At 36.5% G+C, this 16,848-nt stretch overlaps 1 protein-coding gene across 1 annotated transcript in view; it reads left to right on the top strand.

Moving 5' to 3' along the window:
• The window catches only part of col4a2 (collagen, type IV, alpha 2), a 133,083-nt gene that overhangs the window by 34,735 nt on the left and 81,500 nt on the right, over positions 1-16,848 (top strand). The window contains exon 4 of the mRNA XM_081369536.1: positions 5,211-5,291. Coding sequence (XP_081225662.1) covers positions 5,211-5,291 — 81 coding nt within the window. The remainder of the gene's footprint in view (positions 1-5,210; positions 5,292-16,848) is intronic.

The raw sequence follows: 16,848 nt of genomic DNA on the forward strand, positions 1-16,848 counted from the left end.
TATTGGGTGATGGCGCCGCAGATGTGCAGTCATGTTGGAAGTCTTTCCGTTTGAGTAGGCTACACGTGTAAAACAATGCTTGCACACAGTTATTTTTATTGTTTACCGTTTTTTCTTCCTCGGCACTATACTCAACGGCAAAACCGAAATGTCCCCACACCACGGATTTGAAAGACGCCGGCGCTTCCTCGTACTGTAGCCTCACTTCACCGCCGCTCGCCATGTTAAAGTGTGGAATGATGGTTAAGCGCCCCCTAAATTTAGAGCATATTGAATATTTACTCGCGGGGAATTTCCTTTTCAGCTTGTAGACTTACAGGCACACACAAACAGTCAATTCGGAGAGAAATAAAACGCACATAAATTATTTAAACGTAAAACCGAAAAAACCGCAATTCACAAGCGCGTATTGAACCGTGGATGTCGTACCGAACGGTTCAATATTATATTGAGAATTGTGGCATCCCTAGCATCTACCATAACTAAAGTCTATAATCAAGCATAAACCAAAAACTTTTTTGTGTTTGTACAGCATTTGTGTGTGTGAGTGTGTGTGTTGTTGATGAGTCTTCACGGCGATTTCACTCTCCAGTAGAAAAGGCCTAAAGCATCTGGATCCCAGTGTGTTCCAGACACCTGTTAGATGGTTCAGCCAAGGCTAGACAACAGTGTTGAAATTATTGTGGGAATTATGGTTACGTGGTTAACCACAGAGAGTTATGACTGTGGTACATTGAGAACAGCATGAGTCATATTGTCTTTGTGTATACAGGCAAACACTGACGTCCATAAATGGATGTTTCTTTCTCTTTATCGTAAGAACGCATTCTCATTTAAACAAATGGGATAGAAGTCATTTTCCTGCCATGTGCCCACACAGTAATGTAAACATGTGGTGCTCGAGTCCTTATAATGTCATCACGCTGTCTAGTGAACACCGCAAAGGGTGATGTCCAACAAGAGATATCAAACAAATTCATGTCTAACTGTGGGGATTTTAAAATGGCCACCCAGTGAGAGTCTTATGTCATTTAACCACACAATTGATACTAATTTATATGATGCTATGATTCAAACACTTCAAACCTTAAAGTTGCCCTTAGTATTGTTTTATTTATGTTGTGCAAATGTAATAGTTTCCCTTTATCTGTCTGTTTGTAGAGGAGGAACAGTTAGAGATAGGCCTATCTGAACCTCACTGAACACTCACTCTATAGCGTCAAAACAAGACCGGATGGAGCGTGGAGGAGGAGACAGGTTATGTCTTTGAGAAAGGACACATATCACTGTTATCTGACTCTATTCTCTTTATTAGACACATTAATCTCTCTGACACTTGGCACTTCCTTCATAAAGTCTAAGACAAGTTCTAGACTAAATATGGGTTTTTGCTGGCACATCGCCACCCTTGTGGCAAAGAAGTCAAATAAAAGGCCACTTAAATAGAGTATACATTCATGACTACACTTAAGTACACTTTGTTATTATGTCAAATTAAAAAGTACATTTTAAAACACATTTTAATAAAACTTTGTCATGCTTTAAATAAGTACACTCATTTTGATGTGTAGACCACTAAAGCACATGTAAAATTGCTTGATTATACTTTTGAATGTTTTAAATTTAGTGTTGTTATTCAATATTACATTTGAAGTTAATAATGTAAATTGCAACTTCATCTTTACAAATATTGTAATTACAAATATATTGAAATGAATGACATACAAGGTTAATAGAAATTACATTAAACTATAGTGCACCACGAATGCTTGTATATTCGGCAGTGCACTTTAACCATATTTCAAGGACCATAGAAGTAATTATAAGAATTACATATAAATATGTGCTTAAGTTATACTAACTGTAAGTGCACTCAAAAAAGCACTCTAATGTGCAGCTTATAGCATTTAATATAAATTTAATTTATAATACAAGTGTATTCTTTTTAAGTATATTATTTTCACATTAAGAAATTCTGTAATATTTGTGAAAGTGTACTTCTCAGAAGGTTTGAAATTCCTAAAAAAATTAACAAAGAGTTATTCATTACGACATTATTTACAGCATGTGTTCAAATTCAGCTACTAATAGAATAGGTCTCTGAGACATTGATTATATGTAATTTGGGCATAATTGTTGATCATCAGAGATGAATGCACATAGTTTCAGGCCAGTCTGAAGTCATGGCTCTGGAATGGAGCATAGACTTCCCTCTGTCTCTTATTTAAGGAGCCTTAAAATGTCTTTAAATGAATGAGGCCTATTGAACACTCAACTTGCCTCTTCATGACAACGAGACTCGGATGCCTTTTAAATATGTACCATAAATATGTCTGACAGTTGAAAAGCTCTACAATACATGGCATGCCCTATGGTCTCTAAGTGTGCTTTGAGACTACAGCTGATTCTGGTTTGTATATAGTTGGTTTGAAGCAGATTTTTCGCAACATTCCAACATGTGAAAAGAGATTTAAAAGGGAAGTTGCAGGTATGTGAGTTTGGGTCAAGCTATTGAACCAACAACCTCCTGACAGTAAGCAGTGTAAGCATCATTTCATTCTGCTGTTTTATATCAGTGTGGCTTTGAGCTTCATAGTTAGACGGTTGCTTGATCGTTCCTCATTAATCTATGCCTCTGTTGTCTAGTTTCATTATTGTTTTAGCGGTCAGTGTCGTCTGGGACATTTCTGGCTTTTGCAGTTGCAAATGTGCGTCTGTGTTTTTGTTCTCTGTTTTAGTTGGGTATTTTTGTTTAGGCCTAGACATAGCCAAAGGCCTAATGGCAGCCTTCTGACCTTTCTGCGAGGACTGAAGAGACTGCACACTGTATCAGGACATCCCTTTTAGTTGGAAAGATACTATTGTTCACTTTATATGAAGTCCCCAAGTATGAAAAGGACACTTATAAACACTTTAAATTTTAAACCCAATTTGTAGTTTATTTAAAGGTGGAGTGTTTACGTCAGCACTAGTCTCAACGATCAAAGTGGCGAAAATCAATATCGTTCAAAAATTTGTGGTCAGTAAGATTATTTTTTTCAATTCTTATATTTAGCAAAGATACATTAAATTGATCAAACATGACATTAAAGACATTTCTGTTGATCCTGTTTCTTGTGCCATTGTTGTAGTCCTTTTGTTCATTGGTTCCCCTGTTCATTAGTCTTGATTGTTCTCAAGTGTGTCTAGTTAGATGGTTAGCCCTTTTGTATTTAAGCCCCAGCGTTTCCTGTGTTGTTTGTCAGGTCTTGTTTGTTTGATATTCTCAGTTCTGCTCCAGGTTTGCTCCTTGTGTTCCCTGGTGTTGTTTTCATTCATTCATTCATTCATTCATTCATTCATTCATTCATTCATTCATTCATTCATTCCTATTCGGATCCTGCTCTCATTCGTTTTTTTTTTTAGTTTGCCTTCATTACACTTGAACAGCAAATAAATTCATCATGTCTGTGTGAAACTTTTCTCTCAGCTCCTGTCACAGTACAGGCATTACAGGAATGGATAAAATGAAACTGCACAAGCTTTCTTAGTTATCATTAACTGTTGTTACTCATTACCCTTTGTCCTCCGGTGATTTGATTTGGAAAACCCCATTCCTTCACACACAAAAACACACTCCTGAGTGCATATACTTTAAGCCTTTTTGGAAGCAGACAAATGCTAATCAGGTGATCATTGACTCAGACTAGCTGGAAAATGTTTTCCAGGTAGTGGAGGAAAAGGTCTTTTTTTTTCTGGGGAATGCGTGGGGTGGAACAGGATAGAACACAATACTCCTCTCATCATCTGCTGCAATCATCAACTTTTTAGCAATAAACTGAAACTGGCCACTCTTATTGTTTAGGTTGCCTTGACGTTTGTGCTGCTTTTTAGTTTGTCATCTTTCCCACCTTCTGTAAGACAATGCTTCCCTATGGAGTCACTGTTTCAGGACTAACAGTGCTCAGAGAAAATAGCATTTCCACACCTTTACCTTATTTAGTGGTTGACATTCGCTACACTATCTTCTATCCACTATTTATCCACATATTTGATAAATATTTAAATGTTAAAAATGTGTATTATAAATCTGGGCTCTGCAGTGTGAATATTCGAGAGGAAGGACATATAACTTTAGTCTTTTTTTCTGCTAGAGAATCATGAATCTTTCTGAGGTCTTCTTTGTGACTTGAGGCAAGAGGCTCAATGTGGCCTTTGTCTGTTGCTTGTCCAGCATCTCATATCAGACGAACAAGACGGAATGTCTCTGAAACACTTTGTCGCAGACAGTTTTGTCTTGGCATTAAAGGTTTCATGGACACACAACTGTTTCAGCAGTATGTGGGATCAGTGTGTAGGTGTGAGCAGACATACTGCCGTCATTGAATGAGACCCTCCAAAAATGAGGTCCCCTCTTGCAAAGAGAAAAATAAATCATGTATTTATTAGCTCAGTAATTTACAGACTCCCTTAACTGAATTCCTGTTATGGGTTAATGTTATGTACTTTATTAACGTTATTAACTTTCCTTTATGGTGAAATTCCATAGCTAACTTAGTCTAACTAGACATGCTTTGAAGGACATTTAAAGATGGGTATTAAGATTTAAGCATGTTTCTCATATGCATCTCATATTTGATCTCAAGTATGTTCTTCTCTGATTCTGATGCTTCAGATTATTTTAGTTAAAAAATAATGAATTTCCATATTTAAATATTGATTGGGTCTGGCATTAGGGTTGTGCAATAAAAGCTATACATAAAATGCATTTGAAAGGTATCAAAGATAAAGGATGAAGGCATTTTAAAAGTTTTAATGTTGTCTTAACACAAGAAAAAGTAAAAGTTTAAGTTTTAATTAAATAAAACCACCAACAGTTATCTTCCAAATTTGGAATATATATATTTGTACCTTTGGTAAGTTAAACATTTTACATTCTCATGGATATTTTTGAAATGATCTTGTCCTTTAAATGACCAGGAAGATAAATAAACAAATAAATTATGGTCTGTTGAGTGACACAGTTTGACCAAGCACAGCTGCAGTGTCTGGAACATGATGGAGATTCACGTCAAGCTGCCACATTAGAAAAACCAACAGTACAGTGATAGCCTCTAGCACAACATCACAACTTTGCAGCATTCTTCTCTGTTATCTTAAGGCTAAATATGATGTGAATCAAATGTACTGTGTCATTTCATGTGGCTTAATTAATTTCTTTTCTCTTTCAGGGAGTGAAGAAGAGCAGTGGACCATGTGGGGGGAGAGACTGCAGCGGAGGGTGTCAGTGTTATCCTGAGAAGGGTGCGAGGGTAAGTCTGTTTCAGTCTTATAGCTCAGCCTAAGTGTCTTTATCCATCCAGTGCTATTGTGTTGGATTTGAAGGGCGTGTCCATCATCAAATATGAAAACATGACTAGAAACAAAACACTGCTAGACTATCGACAATGCATCAATGTTTTTGAAAAAGAAACATCTAGGTGAAGCTGAAGAGTGAATGAACACCAGTAAACTGAAGCCTTTTCTATATGACACATCATATTTGATATCCTAGATACACAACATAAAAGTAACATTACAACTTCTATCTGGGCAAAAAGACCCAAATGCAAGTGAACCTGAACAGAGTTACGTACTAGTCAGAAAGTGTTACTCCCATTGTGGATGTGATCTCCCCGTGACAATGCGCTGAAACATTAAAGCATAAAGAAATCATTCTATAATCATTCTACAACATTCTATAGGTTTCTCATTGTAATGTTATGCATATGGCAGATTGGCGCTGCACATCTTGCACTTAATTGTATTTTGTATCTACTTTATCAAGTGACATCAAGTTTCCAAGCCATGATGAGAAACGATTTTAATTAAAACATAGGCCTACCATTGAAAAAAAAAAAAGAAAAAAAAGAACACTGCTGGATTATCACCAATGTTTAAAAAAATAATAATATCTAAAAGAAATATGACTGTCTCAAAAAACCCAATCACAGTCAATAATGTTGGGCAGTGCTGTTTGAGCAGACGCTGAAGGGTCAATGAACACCGGTAAACTGAAGCGCTTTCCTAGCAGGTTTATAAACTCAACCAAAGGTCATCATATATTAAATTAACAAAATATATACACTATAAAAGTAACTTACATCTACACAAAAGGATGTGAATCTATACTAGTGAACTTGATTGTGCTTGTCTGAATGTGTAATGCTGAAACACAGGCAACTAAAGCACAAAGAATTAATGTTATGTACTGTATATGACAGATTGGCACTTGCAGTTAACAGTATTGTCATGATCAAAGTGATTTAGGCATCATTCAATTAACTTTATTTCGCCGGTCTGGAATGCATGTGCTAACGAATCAGACCTCAGGTACAGCCCCAAAATCAGAAAAAAATAAATCTATTTTTCAAAGTCACAGCGATCATCGTTTTCATGATCGATCGTCGCTGTCACTTCAGAGTACTCGAGGACTCATGCACATCCCTAAAATATAATGAAACAATCTCATTTGCATACTAATCCTGCAGTTGCATGCAGTAAATAAAATGCAATACTTCAATGGATAAGTGCTAAATGATATTGATATTATCTTGTACTACACTTCCAACTAACTACATCAAGAATACATAAAACTTCATTTCAAAACGCAGGCCAATTGAAGTTTGTTAAACTTATATTGAACTGATTATGTTCACTGAAGTACATAGCAACTTTAAATAACAGATAAGTTGCACTAAAGTTAAACACTGCACTGCACTGAAGTTGGATGTCTTTTTTTTTCATTTATTCGAGATCTCAGTTTTTTACAGAGTAATTCAGAATTGAATTCTAGGTGTTTGACAGTGTTTCCGGCTGTACAAGACATGGCTGTTTGTTCACCAAATCTGTGACCTCTCATCATCTGTTGTAAAATTAAAGCTCCTTAGGGAGGGTGAAGGAGAGAGGAAACACATTCCTTAGCAAATATCAGGATATGAAGGGCCTCGTGAGTATGACTTGAGATGTCACTTTGGTTGTCTTTTTTTCCTGCATTGTAAAGGAGGAAAAGGGGTTTGATTGTTCTGTTGAGCCATATAAAGTGCCAAGACTGCTGAGGGTAAAGTGCGCTCATTCCAAAAGACATTTTTTCCTTTTGTTAAACATAAATGAAAACACAAAAGGGAAGGAATTGTAGACAAACACTCCCTGATTGTATTTCTGACGCACATGACACAACAGAAAAGTCATATTTCTGTTCAGTCTGACATTCTGTTATATATAAGTCAGCTTTTCACTTTGATTTATAGTTGTAATGCACGACAGGATTTACATTGTTAAACCAATTACATTCTGATATTTTTTGTAATATTAGCCATATACAGGGACTAAATATAAGCATTCACCCAGAATATTTACATTTACATTTGATAATTTAGCAGGTGCTTTTATCCAATGCGATTTACAAATGAGGAATACAACAAGCAATTAATCTAAAAATGCAATAACATGAGAAGTGCTACTAATACAAAGTTTCAGACATCATTCAGGATAGCACACGATAGAAAAGGGAAGGATTGATATAAATTGATTGAAATAACTGCAGGCTGCAGTTAAGACACAATTTCTTGAAAATTCTCAGAACCCCCTAGCAACTCCATAACAACAACCTAAAAACACGTTAGCAACTGCATAGCAGCGCCCTGGCAACCTCCAGCATTGTGGTGGAAAATTTCAAAAGAGAGCAAAAATTATTCCATACAAAATTACTATCAAATTTCACAATTTTGTTTCCTTCCAGGATCTGTCAGCATCTTACTTGAGCCAAACACACTTTTCCACTCCACTCTTTGTGTAGTCCTTAGTTTGATGTATGTGTTCATAAATGATGTTTATTGGGAAAAAAACAGCCACACAGATGTCTGGACACAGTTCATGTCTCCCACTGGGTCCATTGTGAACCCTCCTCTGTCCGGCCTTGACATGTGAGGCCAGCAGGAAATAAACTTGAAACTAATTTGTGTAATAATGACAGGGACGTTTATTTTCAACATTTAAGTTGAGGGATATATTTTTGGCCAGAGGAACTGTGGACATTTTATAGTATTATTTCTATGGCCTAATACAACTTGAAGTGTTTATTTGTACAGGAAAAAGTAATACATCTACAGTAGTTTGATGATTTAGATTTATTCGCAGCGGTATTTTATCAGAGAAAAATAGTCAAATGAATCTTATAGGATCATCCATTGGTTCATATTAAACACAATAAATTGTCTAATACATTTTATGAATGTAACTGTACTGGCACTGCACAGCCTAACTGAATCCTTGAGTGTTTTGTTTTGTTTTGTTTTGTTTTGTTTTGTTTTGTTTTGTTTTGTTTTGTTTTGTTTTGTTTTGTTTTGTTTTGTTTTGTTTTATTCCCCCTCCCATTACAAAGTATCAAACACTTTTTTTTTAATTAATTTTTTTTATATGATAAGCTTTGTATTTATACACATTTCTATTGTGTTCTATAAAGGAACATTATTTACTGTATCTAATGTTTTGTTTGTTTTGTTTTTGTTTTGTTTTTTGGCTGTTACTTTATGAGGATATTTTATGAAATACTATGGACCTGTAGTGCCTGCCAGCCAAAATAACCATATTAGCAATATTCGTCATGTGAGTTGAGATTTGTTAGTTGGAAGAAGAAATGTTAACACTTTAGTGAATAAAATGATATCACTATTCACTACTCCATCACTGTTTTGAAAAAGAGACACACATACAGGACAGTTAGCTTCTTCTTTTTTTTTTTTTTCTCAGGTGGTGTAATACGATACGTTTCAACAGATAATTTCGTATGATAGTTTCTTGTTGGTGGGAAAGAGGCACAATTGCTCTTATCTTTCTTTTCTTTTTTTGGCTGTGAGAAAAAAGCAGATTCTCTATAAATGGATCCATGTTCCAGGTAAATAGGCTGTGCATCCTGCATCTCTTTTCATAGACTTCCATGTGTCTGTGTGAGAGAGGAAGTAATGGAGTACTTGAATTCCCTGTGTCTGTCCCGGTGGAAAGATCTGTTGAACTTCTTGTTTGCTCTCATTGTCCATTTAATCACACACTTTCTAGTCCATGCCTTTACTCTCACTACATTAAAAATGGATTTATTTTGAAGACTGCAACTCTATGAGATTCATTCAGCCAGCATTATTATTATTATTTTGATATCTTTTTTTGGATATGTCACGTAATGTTATGGAACATTTTCTCTGTTTCCCTCCTTCAAACAGATACCACAAGTATTTCCCGAATGCCATCTTCATTTCCTCATGCCTCCATACTGAAAGAGACTTTTCTTCTCTTGTTTCTCAAAGGACTTTTTTATTTCCTTTAAATATCACCCCTTCTATCTTCCACGTTGTCTGTGCCCTTTCCATATTCAGCTGTAGAGTCTTGGAAAAAGTCTCTTCAGATTTAAAGAGCACATAGACAAACAAAAGAAGCTTTGTAGACAGGGAGAAGCACAAGCACAAGATGCAACTGGGACTGCAACACTGAGAGATTTTTTTTTTACTTTTAGTTGGGTGGGTGCAATCTAACAACTGCAATGAATCTCATGGAAACAGAAAAGCATTGCCCCCACATACAAGAGACTACAGTCCTGTCTCTGTTATTGCTAGTGTGGGACAACATCGAGATCTATATATCTGTCTGTCTATCCATCCATCAATCCATCCGCCCACCCAGCAGTTGACAACTGCAAAGTATTTACAGTACACCAGCCTACAGCCATCAGACTTTAAATCTCTCTTTAAATGCACAAGTATGCAAAATACACACATCCTTAATAACTTTCAGACTTCATGGCTTTTTCCAACAAAAACCCTGTTAGTGCATTGTAAATTGTCGTTTCACTGGAAACACAAACCCTAACGACTTCATTGAAAAAGTTTCCATAACAAATTCCTAATGGTGAATGCTTATCTTCTTCCTTCCTGTCAAGGGTTTTGGATTTTTCCATTTTTGACGATTAGTCTCCTTTAAGGACATATTATATATTTTGACATTTCCTGTCTTGACAAACATTCCTCTCTATTTAAATGCTAGTTCCAAAGAAGAAAATGTGGAGGTCAAAATAGATTCATAGGCCTTTAGCTTCCATTAAACTACACAATATACTAGAAAGTAAAAAAAGAAAAAAAAGAAAAGTGACCTTGAGTTATAAAAATGTATTTATGATTACTTTTGTCTAATATGTCATAAGGGACTCATAAATAACTTAATGGCATTTATTCACAGTACAGTAGTAAACCCTACATTCCAGCCATTTTAGATATATGTGGTCTACTAAGGCTATATGATAAAGATGCCCCTGTTTTACTAAAGGCCATGGCTCTTTTATTTTAGTCTCAACACAGGAATTAGACCTGTAGTTTCCACTCGGTTGGCAGTCTAAACAGTGATCTAAGAGTAATCAACATGAGTGACTTGAAAGGAACCAAGCTGAAGGCCGCTGAAAAGATGCACTTGAGGTTTGACGTATGTTCGAAACATCTGTTTGCCTGTCTGAGAAGAGGCACATTTCCTGGAGAGGAAGTCTTGCTTTGGAGTGATTCACAATCAGTCAGTCAGTCTCATCCTATCATATCTTATCTGTCTACAATGTGAAGAGCTTTATTGCCAGGTACGGGTGCACCACAGAAAGACAAGCTTGTATAAAGATCAGGGTCAAAAATGACATTACTATTATTAAAACTATATATACAGCGTTGATATAAGTATTGAACACGTCACCATTTCTTTTCTTTTTTTTTTTGGTTTCTTTGTATGTATGAATTCCTTGGGTTGTTATCAACATCTGGTGAAAATTTCATGTCAATAGCACCTTTGGAAATATATTTACTGAGAAAAATGGTGATGTGTTCAATACTTATTTCCCCCGCTGTATAGGCAGGTGAAGTAATAATAATAATAATAATTATATATATATATATATATATATATATATATATATATATATATATATATATATGTATATATATAACCCTTTTTTCTCTCTCTCTGTGACATATAAGTAAAGTTTTTTTAAATAGGGCGAGGAATCCTGCTTTCTATCAGTCACTCCTTTTCTCTCCTTCTCTTTTTGGGAGATAACAATAATCTAGTTCTTATAAAGGAAGGAACAGTTTAGTCTCTCATGTCTTCATAGTGAATAGAATCAGGTCATGTTATCTCTCTCTCTCTCTCTCTCTCTCTCTCTCTCTCTCTCTCTCCCTCCCTCCCTCCCTCCCTCCCTGCTCAGGCCCTTCTGTCCTGCTAATTTTCAGCTGCCATATGAAATGTCACCACAGGTTTTAGCACAGTGAAGTCTTACATTTTTGGAAACAATCTATATGTATAGATTTTATTTGGAGAATGTATCTAGTTCAGTTATGATACTGCAGAGGATGCAATCTGCAAGCAATCACTTCATTACCGCATTACCGCATGGCGCAAGCTGATTGGCCTCTGCTGATCCTGCAGCCAATGGGTTTGCTCAACAGTTAAATATTCTGGTTCATTGTTTGTTAAGCTAGTCCTGCAGTGTGCTATCCTTCACCTCCCCAGCTCCACCTGCCTAGATCTGCTTCGGGATTTATGTATAACTATTTATGCAGCAGCAGCAGCATATCTTACATGCTCACAGCATTCTTTTATTCTTCAAGGATGCATTAAATTGATCAAACTTGATAGCAAAACACATTTATAGGGCCCTATTTTAACGATCTGAAACGCAAGTGTCAAAGTGCAAGTAACTTTGTGGGCGAGTCTTGGTGCTGTTGCTATTTTCCCGGCGGGATAAATGACTCTTGCGCCAGGCGCAAATCTAAAATGGGTTGGTCTGAAGTAGCTTCATTATTCATAGGTGTGGTTTGGGCGTAACGTGAAATAAACCAATCAGAGCGTCATCTCACATTCCCTTTAAGAGCAGACGCGTTTGTTCTAAAGCGGATTCCTATTATAACGGCGGATTTGGGGAGCGGTTCACAGCCAAGGAGAGCAACGCTCTCGTCAGGGACGTTGGGGAAGGAGAAACCCACCCAAATTAACTTCGGTTAAAAAGGCGTATGATAATTTGGGTAAATCTATCTAAAACTGAAAACTGCTGCTTCTGTGTAGATGAGAGAATCAAAGTGTATGTGCGTTGTGCACACGCTACATTGATTATGGCCAAGCATGCGCCCTTAAAATAGCATTACGAATAACTGACTTTAAACTATTTTTTCCTGGTTAGTGGCGCAATTGTTTTCTAAACCTGCAAAATAGCATGAAGGAACGTTTGCGCCGGAACACGCCTCCTCTTTGCGCTGAACCGCCCAGGGAGCGCAAGTTCATTCCCTAGTTTAGCGACGTGCTTCTGTGGAGGGAAAAGCGCGCTTTGCGCGGGTGCAAAATAGGAATGATACATGCGTCGGTGTACAAAGTCAATTGCGCTGGGTGCAAGATAGGGCCCATAATGTTCTTCTCACTTTCTATTCATCAAAATAATCCTGACAAAAAATAGTTTCTACAAAAATATTAGGCAGCACAACTGTTTTCAACATTGATAAAAAGAAGAAATGTTTCCTGAGCAGCAGATCAGCATATTAGAATGATTTCTGAAGGATCATGTGATGCTGAAGATGGAGTAATGATGCTGAAAATTCAGCTTTGCCATCACAGGAATAAATTGCATTTTAAAATATATTCAAATAGAAAATAGTTATTGTAATAGTATTTTGTATTGCTGTTTTTAATGTTTTTTGTTGTTGTTGTTGTTGTTGTTGTTTTTATGCAGTCCTGGTGAGAATAAGAGACTTTTTTAAAAAACATTAAACCATTTTACTAACCCTAATATTTAGAACTGCTGTGTCAGTTATCTGTAGTAATATAATATGGATAGTCAGATGTTCACATAAGAAAAGGCCTGCTGGGTCCAATACCAAATGAAAGAAAATAAAAATAAATTGCATTCTTAAATGCCAATCTTCACCAGTCCAGCAATTACAAAATTAAAATAAAAAAAGATTGTTGCAATATATGTAAGAAGGAGAGATTCCGTGTCGTGAATAACTTAATAGGTATTAAACCGGATTGGGAAAATCCATATAAATTATTTGTTTAGCAGTTGGTAGCTCTACAACACTGTTCCCTATCAAATCCCCCTCAATCCCCTCAACGATGTTTGCAAGTTGGTAACACACAAATCACTTTTTTTTCATGACTGCTAATGATACTGGCATCTTCTGGAATCTACAAATGATCCAGTTTAGTTTGGTGGCCAAATCAGCAATGGATCCTTTCCCTCAATTGACTATTGTGTGTAAGACTCAAGAATCAAGCTGCGGGCCTTCAGTCCACCCACGTTTGGATCTCTGCCCTGGTTGTCCAGTTGGTCTGCTGGTGAGCAATGTTTTAGCACAGCTGGGACAGGAGTGGGTGGCAGGTCATTTTGTGAGAGAGAAGACATAAAGCGTGCTAAGTGATGTACCAAACAGCTACTGGATGAACCAACACAGATAGTTTTGATTCTAGTTTGTGGGCGTTTGACAGTTGACTTGTTTTTTTATGTAATATTAGAACTTGTGAGTCGATGTTACTAGTGGGATGTGTGACAGTGATAGTGGTATCGTACAAATTGCGAAATGATTGAAATACCTGTTTTCTTTGTGCGGTATTGTCAGTCCCATAGCCTGAAAAGTCCGATGGGGAAACGGTGGAGGGAATTCTTTGTTCCGCTAAGTTTGGGAATGTACCATTGTTAATAGGGAATGGGAACACGGCCTAGTTGCCTCTGATACATTTCCTGTTCAATGCAATGTAAATTATATATTTTATTAAGAGAGTTGATTGTTTAATCTGAACGCTATGACCAAATCTTTCTTCTAGATGTGATATGTATGGGAACATGTTAACTGTTCTTGCTCACTTTGCACTTGTTCTCTTTACAACTTATACTCTCCTTAGGTTCAGGAACAGAATCCACATACAATGATGTATGTCTCATGTGTTTGACATTTCTTTTGACCAAAGATTCATTCACAAATTCAAATGATTCTAATTCTAATGTTTCGCTCAGATGGACATACGTAGCACTTTTGAAGACGCAATATTAAATAATATGTGCTAACATGATTTCAGTGTGGGGGAAACTGCTAATTAACCTTTTATCTGTTGTTTTTTTTTTTTTTTTTTTTTTTTTTTACAACTGCTTTACAGCTCAAATAATTCACAATTTTTAATGAGTAAATAGAACATTTCTGCTTTTAATTTCTCTAGAAATTGGTCCCATTTACTCCCATTGTAAGTGCCTTACAGTCAGGGATGGGCAGTATTTCAGATACATGTTTTTGTAATACAAAATACTATTTTGTATTTTAAAGCCTTTGGAAAAAATCAAATGTAATTTGTATTTAAATACATTTAAGATAAGTATTTTTGTATTTTCAAAATACATAAAATACTTTTTGCCAGTCAACCTCTTTATCAGGGTACTGATTTTGTGCATCAACTAGTTCTGACATTCACTAGCTCAGCATTGGGTCAGCGAATTTTTTTGGAATAAGGTGAGAATGTCATGATCAATTCTACTTGTTGATTAAAGTTAAAATAGTGCATTATTCACTTCAGTTTACATGAAAGAATAAAAGAGCACAGACAAGTGGGAAAATAGCGTTAGCCAATCAGTCTTCTTGACCGATTGTTGATTTTTATCAACTAGCTTGTCAAATGTGTTTAAAGCATTACTGCATGTTAGGGCTGGTTGATAATTGCAATTTGTAATGATACACCAGAAAAATCTTCAGCTTTTAGTTTTATTGTACATAAAAAAATAATAATAAAAAAGGTGCAAATAGTGTCAAATTAATCAATATTAATTCTAATTTTACATTTTCTATACACTTTCTAATTTGAATAAACTTTTAGAAACAAATAAACTTTACATAAAATAAACATAAAATTACTTAAAGGGGGGGTGAAATGCTATTTCATGCATACTGAGTTTTTTACACTGTTAAAGAGTTGGATTCCCAATGCTAAACATGGACAAAGTTTCAAAAATTAAATTGTAAGTTTGAAGGAGTATTTCTGTGCCAAAAATGCTCCTTCCGGTTTGTCACAAGTTTCGGAAAGTTTTTTCGAGTATGGGCATGTGTGACGTCAGATGTGGCGCAATTTCCTTATATGGGTCCTAAGTGCACTTCTCACGGAAGAGCGCGCGCACACACGTAGACCAGACAGAGACATTGACTGACCAGAGCGAGAGAGCGAAATGTCACCAAAGTGTGTTTTTGGTTGCCAGGGCAAGACAACCCTGCACAGATTCCCAAAGAACCTGGCGTTAAGGGACCAGTGGATGGAGTTTATTTTTACAGAGCATCAATGGAGTTGTGCAAGTGTTTTTGTTTGTTTCCTGCATTTCGAAGATGATTGTTTTATAAACAAAGCCCAAATCGACGGATTTTGCTTATGGATCGAGCAGTCACAATGATAAAGGTTCGCGGTCGTGCGTTGGAACCGGGCGGTGAGTAAAACTGCTTCAAATGTCTCGGTGTGTTGTTAGCTCGCCGCGTTAGCACAGCTTTAGCTCCGCCCACACGGCCCGCCTGTATGAAGATATGAAGGATGCAATACTACTCTATAGGTACTCAAGATTAACAGGAGATTGAGTGAAAATGAGCATCCCCCCCCTTTAAAAAGCATTGGACTACCTGCAAAAAAAAAAAAGAGTTTGAAATTCAGTTTATGCTGTGGAATCAAAACTGATATTGAGAATTGTGAAACCAGGATATACTGTGAAGTAAAACTGAGATTTTGGTTATTCTTTGCTAGATAGCAGAAAAGGTTCCCACACTTTTACATACAATATGAATTTTTTAATAGTGTTCACCACAAGTAATAGACTACATTGTATATAAATGGCTGCTATTTTGCATAAGTTTATTTGTAATTGCCAGAAAGAAAGAAAGAAAGAAAGAAAGAAAGAAAGAAAGAAAGAAAGAAAGAAAGAAAGAAAGAAAGAAAGAAAGAAAGAAAGAAAGAAAGAAAGAAAGCATGAATTTAACTCGTTGCCACTCAAACGTGTGGTACTGTAACCATCATCACTCCATCAGCCTTGAACTATTCTAAGATGAAAAAAACATGTTACTTAAAGTGACATAAACATTTCATGGTTTCCTCAAAGGAAACTTGATATTTCCAGCTCAAGAGGCGTTTGCTTTTATAAACCAGGTCTTTGAATCCCATGGACATGTCTGTTAGGAAATGAAAGGTAATGTGTCCGTATGATGTTATTGATTGTCTGGTGGAGCTCTTCTCATAGCACAGTTCCCCAGCTTCATTCTCACTTATATTACAGCTGGATCCTGTCTGCACTCATAAGCCGAGCCTCAGAGGGTTCATTCCTGAATCTTGAGTCAACGGCGCAGGTGCCTCAAAAAGTGAGGGGCCCAACCAGGCCTTCCGAACACACGTGAATCTCATGCGCTCACATAGACGTGCTAATGGAGGAAACTGTGTAAACACAAGGCATTTGGGAAACAGAATGAACCAAAAACCGATGGGAGGAAAAATTTTCACCCACAGTCTGTGTTTACTCGCTGCATTGTTTACTGTAATATCTTTCATGTCTTCTTTCTTTAGCTCTGGATTGAATTACTTGATGCAATGTGAGGCACATGTGGCCAGTGTTGCCAGATTGGGCGAGTACCCCCGGTTTTGAATTTGATTGTGCGGGTAATAAAGGGTTTGGGCGGGTGGACAAAATTTGGGATGGTTTGGGGTCAGTTCGGTGGTTTTCAAACATCTACACAAGTCTAATTGTTTAAAAAACTAAACTAAAGTGTGAATGTAGTCCATAAAATTAGTCATTATGACATTACT

Source organism: Scardinius erythrophthalmus (genome assembly GCF_964197995.2).
Source record: "Scardinius erythrophthalmus genome assembly, chromosome: 6".
Classification (NCBI taxonomy): domain Eukaryota; kingdom Metazoa; phylum Chordata; class Actinopteri; order Cypriniformes; family Leuciscidae; genus Scardinius; species Scardinius erythrophthalmus.